The sequence below is a fragment of the Simochromis diagramma genome, unplaced genomic scaffold (genome assembly GCF_900408965.1).
Source record: "Simochromis diagramma unplaced genomic scaffold, fSimDia1.1 OVJJ01000431.1, whole genome shotgun sequence".
NCBI classification, from domain to species: Eukaryota; Metazoa; Chordata; class Actinopteri; order Cichliformes; family Cichlidae; genus Simochromis; species Simochromis diagramma.
The window spans coordinates 544786-560744 of NW_024387259.1; the positions used below are offsets into that span (position 1 = coordinate 544786).

The window sequence follows — 15959 nt, forward strand, 5'->3', positions numbered from 1 at the left end:
ACAAGATGGAAGTGTTTGTATGTTCCGGGTGTGTAAGGGTGAAACCGCTGCAGCCTTCATTGCGGTACATCTGTAACTTAAACTTCTTAACACTGTTTTGGGTTTTTTTGGGTTTTTTTGGTTTTTTTGTGAGCAAACTTATGATCCGTCATTTTAAATGCAAATTAATTTTCAAAGGGTAAGTTTAAACTGTTTTAGTGTTTGTTTCCATTCAAGGTCAGACAACTGACACGTGTCGGCTACAGACAGAAACTTTTAACCCAGAGCGGGTCAGTTTGGGAAGTAACGTCACTTTGAAGAGATCATCAGAGCAGCAAATTCAGGTTTTCTTCAGAGATCATTTATAAAGTGCAGCTTTGAGAAAGAACACAGAACTATGAGAGAAGGGACTTTCTGCAAATATCATATGAAAAAGAAAAATCACCAATGAGATTACATAAAACTGTTTATAATGGTCTACCTTTGAAGGGGGGAAAGAATCTAAAACTGGGTTTGAGAAGGTAGAGTTGGGAGGGGCTGGTTAAATTAACTAGAAACGTTTTTTGGTGGTAGTTTAAATTCAGCTTGAATATGCACACGTATCGTAACTCTGAGAAACAGCTTGTGAACAACAGCCTCTAAATGTTGGCCACGAGCACGCCTAAGGGTGTTTCTTTGATGTGCTCAGCTGCCAAAACAGAAGCTTTGATGTAATTTCCTGCTTAACTTTTGACCAGCTACTGCTTTTGGGGATTTCTATTCACCGTTTATACTTTCATCCGACTGATCTCATCATGCTTCCTGAAATTCTTGCTGTCTCAATTAAAACGCAATTCCAACAGATGCACTGCAAACGAAAACAAAGTGTTCTTTTAAACTTCCCATGTTAATATTGAACGACTCCGAACTGCACAAACCGATGTTGGGTTTTGTAGCCTGGTACTGCTTGACAGTGGAAAAAGAACAAAAATGCTTTGCTGAAAGTTTCAAAACATGCAAAAACCTGCCAGCGTCACACGTGTCTCAACATAAAGCTGGAGAACAAGCTGAGAGTCTGTATTAAGAAGTCAGCAAAGTTCAGGAGAGGAAACCGGTCGTGCGCTGAGCTGGTGCCACGGTCCAAAAAGAGCGCGCCCAGTGCTGGTCCCACATTCATGGAATCTCTGGACTGTTGTCGAGAAACAAAGAAATGATTACCTAGAGACTTTTCTTGTTTGACGAATGTGGTAACTTTTAACATTTTGGTGACGCAGACACCGGTGCTGTCGACCTTAATCGACCTGAAAGTGAAGGAGGAAGGAGAGAAAAAGTAGATCATCCCAAACGATGGGTTTCAACAGTAGCAGCTAGTTTGACGATCAGTCTCGATGAAAAATAAAAACAATTAAAGAAAAAGTCCTCCAAGCTGGAAGAGATGGTAAAATAAATTATTTTTATATATATCCTTGCATGTGTATGCACTGCGTGTATATCTGCTGATCGTCTTAACTGAGATAGTTCTTTATCCGAGCAGCAACCCAGAAAGGGCGTTCAGGTCTCTCATGTACGGGTTGTCGCTGAGGATGCGGTCGATCCGCTGCTTCTGGTCGGGGAAGATGTCGTACAGTTTTCTCTTCAGCTCTGACGTCTCCCCCGGCGACCGCTGGGGCGGAGGTGAGGGAGAGGGCGAGGGAGAACGGCGAGGTGGGTGCCATTCTGGGGGCCCAGAGTGGGGCCAGTGCGCAGTGGTGTGGGCCGTCAGGGAGGTGGGGGTCCGCGGGGCAGAGTGAACAGCTTGCACGTAAACTGGCTGCTGCTGTGAGGGAGGCCGGAGGTCCGGGGGTCTGAGAGGCGGAGGCGTGCCCGGAGCTCTCCTGACAGGAAGAGAAAGAGAGGGTGTAAGAAGGAGCAGTGCACAGCACAGTAACCAACACTGACCCGACAAGGCCTCAGTATTTCATCACACACCAGCTGTCTTTACGGAGGAAGATGTCAAGGTGAGGTCCGTTCTTTCCCAGAGGGTCATCGGGGATCATGAAGTGGTCCTCCACAAAAGTAAACTGAAGCAATCTGCTGGTCAAAGTGGACAAATTCACAAACTGTAACGTCCAAGCAACTGTTCTTAAACTCTAGTGGGCACTTTCTGAACCCACACTGTGTTGTTTTTTCTGCAGCTTTTACATTCTTACTGTTGACATACTACATGTTCAATTGCTGATTTCGAATAACTACATTTTATTCTTGAAATTTTAACATCACTACAAAAGCTGGAAAGTACTCTGGAGTTAAGACAAGATCATCAACGCACCAGGAGATCCAGGCGATGCAGAACAATACAAAAGACACGCTTTCAGGTTCTTTGCTCATACCTTCCTAGAAATGACTTAATATTTTTGCTGACAAATTAACAGCGTTTTCCATGAAAGTCTACTGATTTGGGTACAAATGTCTGTTTTTCCCCCAATAAAAAAAAAAAGTTTTAAAAAGAATTAGTCTGTGAAAATTATTTAAAAATGTTAAGAGCTTTGTTGTTTGTTGATGAAGAAATATGCCACACTGAGTCACAGTATGTTTACAGGTATGTGGAAATGAGAAATTTGGTTAGAGTCAGTGATGAGTCTCTCCCTCCAGTACCATGTTTATTATACCAGTTTAAGATAAAAAATAAAAACTTTACAGTGTGTGAGATTGTTGTCATGGAATTATAAGCTAAGCTAATTTTACCCCTGGTGAAGGCTGAACTAGTCAGCCTGAACAAAGCAGCCTTAAATAAACAGAGTTTGTGTACGGGGGAACGCCGCTCTCTGTGTAAAGCAGTCACAACCAGGAATTAACCCATGACAGCAGCACCGGATGGCGTCAGACCAACTTGCACAGTGGTTTCCTGTGCAAAGGGGGTCTTTATCCGAGACACTGACCAACAGGGGGCGACACAATCCCACAGTCTCATACATTTAGCCCTTCATATGGGCTCTGGTGGAGCACCGTACGATAGAAGTCATGGAAAATGTTACACAGCTACTTTCAATACAAACACTCTTTGTCATCACTGATATATATAAAGTTTCAATATATTTATTCAGTTTGCATTTATTTTATTGTAGCCTTAACTGTAAATATATCGGCATACTAGATGCGCTGAGAGTAATTTCTGTATTCATCACCATATAAGTAAGTTTGAGTGGTTTACAACACTCCCTGCAGATACAGCAGAGTATGAATGGTTGATATCAACGGATTTATTTTCCTCAATACTTTTTCAACGGTTCTCCTGCGTGTCAAAAAACATGTGAAGGACACGATGTGGGTGTTCAAAAATCATTTAAAGACATCTCTTAGCCAAATTAAATACATTGCTTTAACTGATGTAGCAATATGAAATTCTCATTAAGGAGTAATAAAATGCATTATTTACTATTAGTCACCAAAACCGGATCTTTTGATTGGTGACACACTTAAAAATGCTGTACCCATTTAGTTTCCTGCACACACATGAATTCTCAGGTTCCTTTTCCTATAAAGGACTCGCTGATTGATAGTAAATGTAAATAAAATGGTTTTAAATAGAACTTCAATCTTAACATTGCTCCTGTGTGGACTTTACAGTGCCATGTTAGGTAATGCAGCACGTAAGTGAATGACTCACTGAGCTGTATACACAACAATCACCTCTCTTGAATGATCCTACGCCAGGTGTCCGAGGTGTCGACGAAATCCCTCAGGTTGTCATTGGTTACAATGATCCCGTCTGTTTTTTCTGCTAGGTGGAGCATGAATCTGACGGGGAGAAAAAAAAAAGGACACTCAGGATTTTCCTCGTGTTCAAAAATATTATATGTGGAGAAGGTGCTGGTCAGTTTTATGATGAATGATCTGGGCTTCAAAACATCATCATAGAATCATCATATATCTGCATATGTATCTTCTAGTCATCTATTAGAAAGATACAGTACAGATGAAGGTCAGCAGGGTGAGTCTGGGAGCGAACACACACAAGGGAACCTTCAACAACTGATCGATTCAGTTATTCGGTCTTTGTCCATCAGTCTCTGTGCCCTTAGATATGAAGTGTTTTCAGGGTGTACCTGTCATCGTGTGAGGATATCCTCTGGCCACAGACTTCCCTGGAGGGGGTGAAAGAGAGCAGCCTCAGGTCTTCTAGCTGGTTTAGAAAATGTTGCTCTGTAAGAAAACACCGCCGGCTGTGTCAGTAAAAACAATGACGACAAAGTGAACACACGCACACACGTGTACTAAACAGGTTTGTTTGGTTCCCGTACACAACGACCCGCAAGACAAAAACCCAAACAGCTGCTCCAGAAGTACTGCTCCTGATATGACCTTCAGCTGTGTTAAGTACAGAGTTTCAGCAGAAAAAAATGTTTGTGTTTCTACTACTAATAATAATAATAATACATTTTATTTAAAAATAGCGCCTTTCAAAGCACCCAAGGACACTGTACAACATAAAAACACAAAAACTGGAAATATACACAATAATAAGAATAACAGATGAAAGTTAAGAGCATACAGAGGTTTAAACATAAGCAATTTTAAACAGATGAGTTTTGAGGGTGGACTTTAAAAGAGGGAATGAACTAATATTTCTGAGGTCAGGGGGTAAGGAATTTCAGAGTCGAGGGGCAGAGCAACTAAAAGCCCCGCCCCCCATTGTAATCAGACAGGAAGTAACAGAGAGAGAAGGGGAAGATGAAGATCTGAGGCACCGGGATGGGAAGTTCATCTGTACTAAATCGGAGAGGTATGGTGGAGAGAGAGAATGAATAGCCTTAAATGTATAAAGGATTATTTTAAAATGGATGCGAAATTTAACCGGGAGCCAGTGAAGCTGATTCAGGATTGGGGAGATGTGGTGGGTAGAGGAAGTCCTAGTAATAATACGGGCAGCAGAATTCAGGACACGTTGCAGCTTGTTAATGGATTTTTGTGTAAGGCCAAATAATAGTGAGTTACAGTAATCAATTCGAGAGATAACAAGATTATGGACGAGAATGGCAGTGGCATGAGGAGTGAGCAAAGGGCGGAGGCGATTGATAGAAAAGCAACCCGTTTGAATAATTGATTTATCACAAGTGAATGAACTGTAAATAAATCGAATACCCACGGGAACAATCACAAGCCTGCTGATGCTTTTTTGTGGCTGTGTCTCCAAGACAACAAAGGACCAAAGGAAAGACAAACAGACACACTGTTAAAATATTTTAATACACATGTGAAGACTGGCCTGTATAGACCTGTCGTACCTGTTGTTAGTCGATCCCTCTTTTGACGCCACTGGGGGACAAAGACTGTGATTTCCCTGTGTCCTCTCTTCCAAAATGTCTCCACTGCTAGTGCTATACCACGGCAGGAGAAGAACCGATGAAGGCCATGACTGCAGAAGTGAGGACGAGAAGAAGGAGGACACAGTTAACTGGAGAAGACAACTCCTAAAAACCCATAAAAACAGAAGTAATGGACAGTAATAAGGCTCAGGGATAAGGGTGTCCACTTGTGAGGAAGTGCCACATATTAAACTACAGATGCTCCTTGTTCCCTCCACGAGCATTCAAAAAAATGGATTGAAAGCACAGAGAGAAATAAGAGAGTGAACATGTGCACAGGACTAGGATCTAGAGTCAACTAAAAGAACGGAAACCTTGGAAACACTTCAGACCCCCCCCCCCCCCAAAAAAAATAAGGCAATAAGCACAAACACTGAACACATGTAAACACATTTCAGGTGATGTGTGGGCAAAACCCGGGAGTTCATTAATAAACAAACAAATACAGGGCGCAACGTCAGCTGACCCAGATTGTTGTCGATGACGTGCACGACCTCCATATGCGCACGTCAGATAGCTGTAATACAACATCGGTCGCTAGGACGCAGAAAACCACAGAACAACAAAAGCAGCGCACGGCAGCAGACATGAGAAACTCCCTGACAGCAGCGGGAAGTTGGCTTCTCTCGCTGAAATCCACAGACACAAAAAGCTTATCAGCCACGGAGGTATTTTTAAATATTTGGCCTTATTGGCACTTTGTTCAGTGGTCTCAGGTTTCTGAGTGAAATCTAATCCTGCGTCATTCATACACCTCAACAATCACCACCTCAGGAGAAACGGCACACACGCCAACGCTGACAGCCCTTCAGTGGATTTTTATGTTTGGGGGAAATCTTGTGCACATGGTTATTTTCAGAGGAAATGTTAAAATCTTACAGTAGTAGTGTATAAGGCTTCTGTGACCCCTGTTTGATATACAAAAACAGACCGGCACAAGTTCCCCTTTTCTTCACTAAGAACTGAATGTACAACTAAAACGGCCGCTAATAAACTACAAAACAGGGAAAACTAGACTGGAACTGCAGATTTCTGTTTTGGAAAGCTGATGTTCTTGAGGAAATAATTAAATGCTGCTTTATGAATGAAGCTTCTGTTCATTCTTCCCCCCCCCCCCCATCACGTGAATTCCGGTTTTGTCTGCCCTGCCTACTTCCCTGTATACGGAGTTACTATGGTAACAGGGCAGGGATAGCTCAGTAGGTAGAGTGGCGGCCCCATGATCGGAAGGTCGGGGGTTCGATTCCCCTGAACAGCTATCCTGAGGTACCCCTGAGCAAGGTACCGTCCCTACACACTGCTCCCCGGGCGCCAATGGCTGCCCACTGCTTCACTGAGTGAATGGGTTAAATGCAGAGAGGGATTTTCCCCACGGGGACCAATAAAGTACACTTTCTTTCTTCTTTCTTTCTTTCTTTCAGAAATCTAGTCTTACATGTGCTGCAGTTAAAGCAGAGATGACCAGCTCACATCCCGGTCAGCTGCTCCACACTCTTCATACAGCGTTTAAAACCTTAGCAGTTCCTTAAAGTGCTTCACACATGGAAAAGTGACACAAGTCTGACCAAAAATAAATAAACAGATAAAATAATGATGCAACAAGCTAAAGGTAGAAAGTGGCAACGACATCCGTCTGTATACACTCTGCCAAAAACCAAGCAGAACTGTTTTTAATATCGACGTGATAATTCATCTTTGACTGTAGAGACTTCACAGAGCGAGTTCCTTAAAACACGAGAACTGTGAAATGGAAACTTTTCACTATGAAATTTGATGTCTACCTGAATTCTTAATGTAATGGTGCCATTATAATATTCTTATTAATATCTCAGTAATATCATTCTTGTAATAACGCTGTGAGAAAGTGCCCCGTATTTCACAACATGGCTCGTCATATTCGGGCGGACGCTCAAAGCTGATAAACCCATCGTCTCAGACGTCTTGCAGATGCACAGAGTCGAGGCAGAGAGCGCACACGGACACTGCACAACAAGATAAACTTCAGCTTGTGGTCAGAGCCTAAAGTGCAAAGTCAGGGGGAGTTCCACTCGCCGCTGATAGAGAAAGTGATGAATGAGAACACAGCAGGAAGAGCTTATGCAATCTAAAAATCACCGAGCAAACCTGACAAGGGAACACATTTCAAAACTTTACATAACCCAATAACCTCCTTCAGGATCATTGCCTTCATCCCTGGAACTCAAATTACTGCAGTCATTTAAGGCAGGTGTTATTATTTCAATAAATATACAAGAAAATCTCTTCCTGTGTCTGTACAGGAAAGCGACTGCATTGATTTTGGCTCACTTTGCGTTGTGTAGATACAATAATGATCAAAACTGAGTCACAGTGCTGACTTGTGTGTTTCCTTTAGACATACTTCTGGTAAGGAGGGACGATGAAGTAAGAACATCAAAGGAAGTAGCTGCAAAAATGAGAGGGCAGGAGAGGGTCATCTGGGTGGAAGAGTGCGAGCACAGAGGAAAGACAATAATTTGTGTTACACACATAAAGAATGTCCTATCCAATAATCAGAAAGAAAAATACTGATTTTTTACTAGAAAGGGCCTTTCTTCTCAAAAACACCCCCACGGTTTCACCCCCACACATCATCAATATTGTGCCGTTACACGTGCTTTCGCTCCGTCAATCACACACACACACACACACACACACACGTGAAATCACTCGCAAATATGATGACTAATAACAGTATATGACTGCGTGGGCAAGGTTTTGGTGCACCCACACAACAGTTGTAGCTGCGACCTACGCGCTTCAACAGATGGTATTGTGTGACAGAGATGGTGTGACCTTAACTACTGATGATGATGATGATGATGATGATGGGAAGGTGGATAGCTTCGTTAGTAAAAAGGAAAAACGTGGTACGAGTAAAACAGGTGCGGGAAGTGACACCAATCAAAACACATATTATATTTGTCATCAAGCGACTTACAACATCCTGTCCTTACAGCCATGATTAAAAAATGCTCGCTCTGAAAGAAATGACTAACACTCTGCTCTCATCTCTTATTTATAATGGCCAGAGGAGCAGATGGGGATTCAGATAGACAGCCCTGAAAATGTTGCAGCTACAACAAAAAGCATCTGGTAAATCTTCTGATTCCCCGAGTCATGCACAGCTTTGTACTTGATGGTACCTTGTGGATAATCCTGGCATACAAATATGCAAATATACACATACAAATATGTATATTTGTCTTTTTTTCATATTCAAGCTCATATTCTGCATCATCTAAGCTGAACCAACATGATTACCAAGATGTCAGGAACAAAGTCCATTGGACACATGAGACTAAAGTGGAGATGATGCACAGCACCATGTTTGGAGAAAACCAAAAGCTGCAAATTAGCACAAACACCTCACAGCAACAGCTAAGAAAAGCGGTGGAGGGCTGATAATCAGGTTTGCTTTGCTGCCACAGCACCTGGAAACCTTATTGCACTTGACCATGAACTCCTCTATATACCAAAGTATATAGAGTGAAGCCATCTGTGCAACAGCCAACGCTTTGCTGAAATGTCACGCAACAGGACACTGATCTCAAGCACAGCAGCAAAGCCGAACCAGAAAACGGCTGTTTGTGGGACCTTAAGAGAGCGGTGCATGAAAAAATGAGCACAAACCTGACTGAGCTGAACTGCTGTTACTACTGCTAAAGACAACAAGCTACAAACTGCTGAAACGTGTTTGTCACAGGATGGTGAGGCGTTCTGTGAAAAACGGACACGGTGGGTTTTTTAAATACCCCGCTTGGAGCTCAGGTGTACGCATCAACACATAAAAAACATCCAATTTGTTAACTAACCTTGGAAAAAAAAAGACATTTTATACAACCTATATTTAAACAATGATGTTAGCTGAAGAGCTTCGTGCCTTTTATAATAACTCTCTGACAGATGAGAGGGATCTGAAACTATAACAGTAGTTTTCTTATATAAAGTTTTTACTGAATGTGAATATCTTACTTGGTATGAAAAGGCCAGACTTTTCAGTATAAATTTCTTTTTACACTCACGCCATAGCCACGTTGCTGCCGTCTATGATGATGTGTCTGAGGTCTGGGCGTCCCGGTTCGTTTGGCAGGTTCAGTTTGTAGGGAGTCCTCAGCGACTGATGGAAACGAGCCAAGCCGGTCACCGGTGGGGCCGGCGGGTCATTTGTGGGAGGCGTCCGTGCTGCTGCCCCGTGGAACCCCGTGTGGCTGATTGTCTGATAGGAAGAGGCTGAGGGTCGGGCGATGGGCTGAGCTGACTGACGAGGACGAGACAAAGAGACCGTGATGTCACTGATGTTATAAATCCACCAGACGCAGCTGTCCGGGCGTGTGCTGCGTTTAAAATAACTGCTCATTCCCAGCTTTGTCGTGTGTGTGAAAAGACAACAGACACTGCACAAAATGCTACCTCAAAGTGCCACCTGTTAAACAGAAAACTTCACACACACCATTTTTGACTGAACACTGGGGCAATACCTACACTGGTGGTTGAAGCCAGGGATGCAGTGGTGGCAGTCAGCCACTGAGGCGTGCTGCGCAGTGCCGTTACGGTCTCGACCTTCACCGATCCCCCCAAAGTCTGAGTCCCACCTCGGGACAAGTAGTCCCTCTGCGGGATGCCTCCGCCTCCTCGTGCCAAATAGTCGGTTCTGGATCCCGACTGTGCGTTGAGGTGCGCCACCGTGATCATCCGAGACATTCTGTCTGCCGTTTTGGTATCAGTCGGGATGATGTCTTCATCGTCATCAATGGTAATAACCTCATAGTTTCCTGCTCCTCCTTGAGCGCTCGAGCTCCTCTTAATAGTGATCGCCTGAAATGAGGTTCGAATCAAAGTTTAGCACGTGTACAACGCCTCGCCACGGGTTAAAAAAGGCATCGTATCTGATAAGATATCAGAGGTTATCTCAGGTGAAGGTATCAGAGAACAAGATGAAAGATAATAAGAAGCAGAGAGAATAATATAGAAGATGTACATGTGAAGACAGGATTGCACGCTACAGCTAGACCTTTGGCTCTATGTCTGTCTCTGTGAGACAAACAAGTAAAGCTGAAGTGAGTTATTGTAAGTTGTCAAGTACCTGCTGAGTGCTTGTTTCGCTGCCGCTGCACTGCCTCCTGTGCCCAAGCCCATTACTGCTGCTTCCATACTGGTTGGGCTTGATGTTCTCTTTAGATCTCCCTGGGTCCGCCGACAGCCTGCTCAGCTCGAGCTCCTCTCTGAAGCAGGAGGCTGTAGAGACGGATGACGATGAAGAGCGAGCGTCTGAGGTACGCACAGAGTTTAGTCTTCTTTCTTTTTCCCCTCCTTTCAAACTCTCTTCACAACGCTTAGTTTCCTCCACAATTTTCTCAAGGATGAGGAAGGTATCTTCCGTCTGTCCTGTTGCCTTGACAACACGTTCCACCACTTCCTGCTGGTAACCCATGGTTCTGGGGAAAATGTGAGTTTGTAGCATGTTACATTACTGGTGGCTATAATGCATCCGCTTGTCTTTAATGGCTGTAAAGAGAGCCATTCAATTCCAGTTCAAGAGAAACTCAAACAAATCAAGTAACATTACTGGGTTCATTGTGTCGTTCAGACACGGCTCACCTTTCTGTCGATGCTTGTCACAGCTCATACTGACGAACCGCTCAGCAGTAGAGTTTTTTGTTTTGTTTTGTATACTTTATTAATCTCCTGTACGGAAATGACCCCCTGTATTTAACCCATTCACTCAGTGAAGCACTGGGCAGCCAATCCAGCGCCAAGGGAACAGTGTGTAGGGATGGTACCTTGCTCAGGGGTGCCTCAGGGTAGCTGTTTGGTGTATTTGAACCCCCGACCTCTACCCTACCCTACTGAGTCTACTGAGGTAAGATAACTTACCCACATGAATCTAATCCAGTGCCATGTAATACATCTTGATGCATGCTCAGTCATCCAGGATGAGCTTTGATCAGTGGTTGTTGATCAATGATTATGAGAATTTTCATATTAATGATCAAGGAACTGACCTCCCAGCCCTTTGTTCCTTCAGTGGGCTGGTTTCAGCCATTGCGCAAATGTACTGTTTATAAGATTGGAAACCTGCAGTCAGCTGAGACTGAAGAAGTCACCTGATGATGACAAAACGTTTCTCCCACTGAAAACGTCCAGGTGAACAGAATCAACTTTTCAGCTACAACTTTCCAAATTGGCTCATTAAACGTGACCTTGTCCCAGACATGCTGTCTGCCTCTCTTCATTCAAACATTATGAGCTGAAGGTAACGTATAAATGTTATGTCCCACCTAGTCATCACGGCTTTAAGAGAAAGCTGACTGGATTGCACATTCAGACAGGAGTCATTAAGAGATCAATGAAAAGGGGGGCGTGTCTGAAAAGGGTACGTGAGGTTGACTCGTTCTGTTATGATCTCACCACAAATGACTAAGGAACACTGCACAGTGAAACTCAACAGTTAGCCACTCGATCTGATTCAACTGGATCACTGAACCTTTGTATTACTTTAATTTGAACATCCACATGTATTTTTGTACTTTATTCTTCATTAAGATTTCAACTAATTATTATATTCATAAGCAATAATTCTTCCAACGAGTGTGTTAATTTAATCAATAAAACAAAACCATCACAATATCCTTCATTCCAGGTAATATTCGACTTACTGTAATGTAAAACGAAGAAAAACTGACCACGTTTCAAATTATGGTGGTCGTCTTTAGACCCCAACGACGACCACCATAACTACCAAACAGTTCTAATATAAATCCAAGGAATTCATTTGGAAACATTTGACTAGTGTGAACTTTACCTGAAAAAATTGACCAAGCAGCGGAGGTTGGTTTCTGGGCTGACTGCCTCTCCCTCATCCGAGACACCCTCAGCAGAGTCCAGCATGATGGGCCCAGATACGGTATTTGCCTTCGCTGAGGAGGAGAGGGACGACGAAGCAGAGGGGGTTTTGGATCTACAGCTGCTACTGCCCCCCCGGCCCTCTCTGTCCCTCTGTCGCTCCCTTTCTCTTGCTCTCTCTGGCGACTCTTCCCTCCGCTCCAGAGAGTACTGTCTCTTTGTATCCCGCGTCTCACTGCCTGATGAACGCCGCTTGTGCGTGGGCCGATTGCTGTTATGCAGGACTGCCTCGGGACCTAAACCGATTCCACCTGCTGGTTTACTGCCTCCGCCAAGAGATGATGGCGTGGTCCCTCGCTCCTCAAAACTAGTGTCCAGGATGCGGTTGGAGAGCTCCGTCACAGGGGTGCTGCTCTGTGAGCGGTCCTGGTCAACCTCCGACATGCTTGGATGGAGCATCTGGTTGAGCTGAGTCTGGGGAAGGAAACACAGTGGTTGTTGCCTCAGTTAGGAAACTACAATAAAAGTTCCTCTCAAACTGGAATGCTTGCCATAGCCAACGTTCCTATTGTACTTTCCAGTGTGCTTTACGTGGTTCTTCTTCTTCGATTGTACTTAGTGTGTGACTTTCAAAAACATTCAACTTGTTCTTCAACTTCTCTCTTACTTCATACGTTGGTAAAACATGATTTCTAAATACCTAACAGTACAATGAAGCTCTTAACTTGTTGATAAATAAATAATTCACACTGAATTCATATTTTTTAAAACTAAAACAAGCTTCATATAAAATAATAACTAATTCAACATTTCGGTGACAGATCCAAATTTGTAATTCTGCAGCATCATCACAAAAGTTTAAGAGCACCAGTTATGCTCTCTAAACATATCAAAGAGATATGGTTAATGGGGGACTACTATGCATGATTCACAATGATCTTATCCCTCAAAAATACTTTGAATATAACCCACCCACCCAAAGCCAGGGCTGGCAGTATGTTTAGCATCTGTGTTAGTAAATCTCCCCTTCACACTCACAATGGAAGTGAGCAGTGAGGGGGTGAGACTGATTTTAGCTCAATGCCTATAGCTTACCAGTTTTCTAAGTAAAAACGGGGGGAAATTCTTACTGACTTGTAAAGCTGGGAAGCATCTTGTTGCCGGGACATAGAAGAATGTCAGCAGATATTAACAGCTAATTCTACACAGTTTATAAAAATATAATAACACTATAAAAACGCCTTTTATTACACATGACCTTAAAGTTAACTTTCTTCTTATTGACCATACCTTCCCACCTTGACTTTCAGATCAGTTTGTAAACTTAAGCTGCTTACACCAAATCAATGAATGCAGAGGTATATTTTTGGGTCGAGGTGTGGTTAAACACAAAATAATACCAGTCATGCATCAGAAAAACTTTTTAAAATCTTAGTATTAAATCTTATAGCACAAGGCTACAATTTCAACTACCCACAGCAGTTCCAGCTTATTCTCTTTGAAATTTGCAGTTGTCATCAAAAACTCTTTGGTCACAGTGGTCATGCTCTACGTGCTGCCAGAAAATGTTCACACTAACCAGAGAAGAGGTGTTTGTGTTCGTAGGGGTGTGAACAAGTCCCAGCAACTCCTCCTTCAGCGCACTGGGAAGCAGCAAGAGCTCCATAGTGTACTTGTCATCCCTTTCCTCCACGAAGGACTTGAATGCTCGTTTTACTGTTGGTTCTGTGTCACATGGTAGACTTCGCTTCTCCTGGACAAAACACAAAAACACTTGAGCGTGTGGTATGACATGCTGTAGACTACTCCTTCTTAAATAATTTCAAATGACTGTTAAATCTTCACATTTTATTTACAACTATTCATCAGCTTTCCACAATATAAATGACCCCCCCTGGAGTCACGTAACTACTACAGAATCAGAATGAAACTACGTCTGACAACAAGACTCGTACTTGGAACAGTGCTACAAACTGCTGAACTCGGCTTTGAGCCATCACCACGGGCTCAGCCCGACCCAACAGCCGCAGGCAGCCCTGGCTCTTGCACCAGAACTTCAGCGCTCGTGTCCCGTATGAGCCTGTCCAAAAAAAGGCCCCTGGCGCCAGCAAAGATACAGTGCATATCCACCGGGTACCGCTCTTCTTTCTGCAGTTCTGGGTCACACAGTCCTCGAATATATTCCTGCACAACAAGGAGAACACAAAATGCAACAGAGAACCACAGCTGTGAGTACTGCATTATGACTGCAGTGTTGCTTATCATCCATCTAGCAAAGAAAGAAAAAAAAATGAACCAATCAGAATGACCTAATTTAACATATTTAGCAAAAAACAAAAAAAACGAATATAAATATTTCACACAGTAAGTGTTGTCTCGTGCTTGACGTGCCCACACACCTGTAAGGTATTTAAAAGGTGACACGTGATGAAACCAAACTCTACTCACTGTTTTAGGGAATCTCCTGGCTGTGGCAACTGTTTGGATGAATCAGCGCAGGTGGGTACGGTAACTTTCTTATAGATAGTGTTTCGCATTTTTTTAGTGTTTCTCTGCCGATAAGAAGTGACTCAGCACGAGCAATGTATGATGACTCAGTGATGCGGTGGGAGAGACAGAAAGGGTGTGAGATTTGAACGTGAGCACGGCTATAAATATGTGGGTGTGGCTTCTTAAAATAAAATAACCAATAAAATGAGTTTCCTTTGGCCCTGTGTACAAACTATACAGGCTGAGAGATGACTGCTGCTTATACTTTAGATTTTTAACAAGTAGAAATAATTATTGTATTTATAAAGGAGACTGTCAGGGTACAAGTGTTTGCCTGTGCTGCGTAAGGAAGCGCACGTTTTCTCAAATGAAGAAATAAATGTTTCTGCAAAGATTTGAGCTTTTTTTTTTTTTTTTATTTAGTTATTTATTTAATGTATTTTTGTTTACAAATAATGAAGAAATACAAGCCCCATCTCCAGGAAGCTTGGACTGCAGCTCCTTGTTCTGCAGTCTCAGAGAGCTTTAGCACTTTTCTATCTGCTCTAAGTCCTGGTTGGAGTAGCACTCCAACTGTGAGTAAATCTCGAAATCAGTCAACAGCAATCCAGGACAAGGGTCAAGGACAATAAGAACCTGACCAGCAGGCCAGCTGGTAGTTAAAACACATGAAGGTAGGGCCAAAGCAAAATAAAAAAAAAAAAAAAAAAAAAGCAAGATAAGCAAAACTGGCCAAAGCAAAATAAGTAAGGCTGTCCACTGGTAACCCAGTCACAGAATCTAAACATGAGTGACCAACCCAAACAAACCTTTTAAAACATGAAGTATTATTGCATATGCTATAGTTCCTGATGTTAAAACTTATCACTAAGACTCTGTTTCCACACTCAAATACATATTAATGAGTACCACTGAAAACTAAAAACAAACTTATAACAACATAAAGTCTAATGCCTCTCCAATGGATATTTACCAAATGTAAATCTAAGCCTAATCCATCTCTTCCTACCAGTTACCACAATCCTGGTGGTACTGGAGGATACTTTTTACTAGCGAAAGAGTCCAAACAAACAGTGGAATAAACATTCCCATCTGCTCATTGCAAAGATAAAGAGAAAATGTGGCATCTGTACAAAAAAAAAATGTTACTGTAACCCACCTAAAATTTGCCTCATGAAAATGAACTGCTGTTCCCAAAGAATGTCAGTAGGTGGCACTATGAGATTGTTTAGTGCTTGTGAACTTGAGTCATATCCGGTTGTTCAGTCTGACGTCACTAGCCGTGTCTGGACCTAAACTCCG

At 42.8% G+C, this 15959-nt stretch overlaps 1 protein-coding gene across 1 annotated transcript in view; it reads right to left on the reverse strand.

Moving 5' to 3' along the window:
* Positions 1-15959, reverse strand: part of n4bp1 (nedd4 binding protein 1) — a 20884-nt gene continuing 4925 nt past the window's right edge. The window contains 12 exon segments of the mRNA XM_040002222.1: positions 1-1832; positions 1927-2028; positions 3628-3735; positions 4044-4140; positions 5223-5353; positions 9347-9582; positions 9807-10139; positions 10408-10759; positions 12127-12641; positions 13747-13920; positions 14123-14197; positions 14199-14351. Of these exon segments, the coding sequence (XP_039858156.1) occupies positions 1481-1832; positions 1927-2028; positions 3628-3735; positions 4044-4140; positions 5223-5353; positions 9347-9582; positions 9807-10139; positions 10408-10759; positions 12127-12641; positions 13747-13920; positions 14123-14197; positions 14199-14351 (2628 nt within the window). The 3' untranslated portion in view covers positions 1-1480.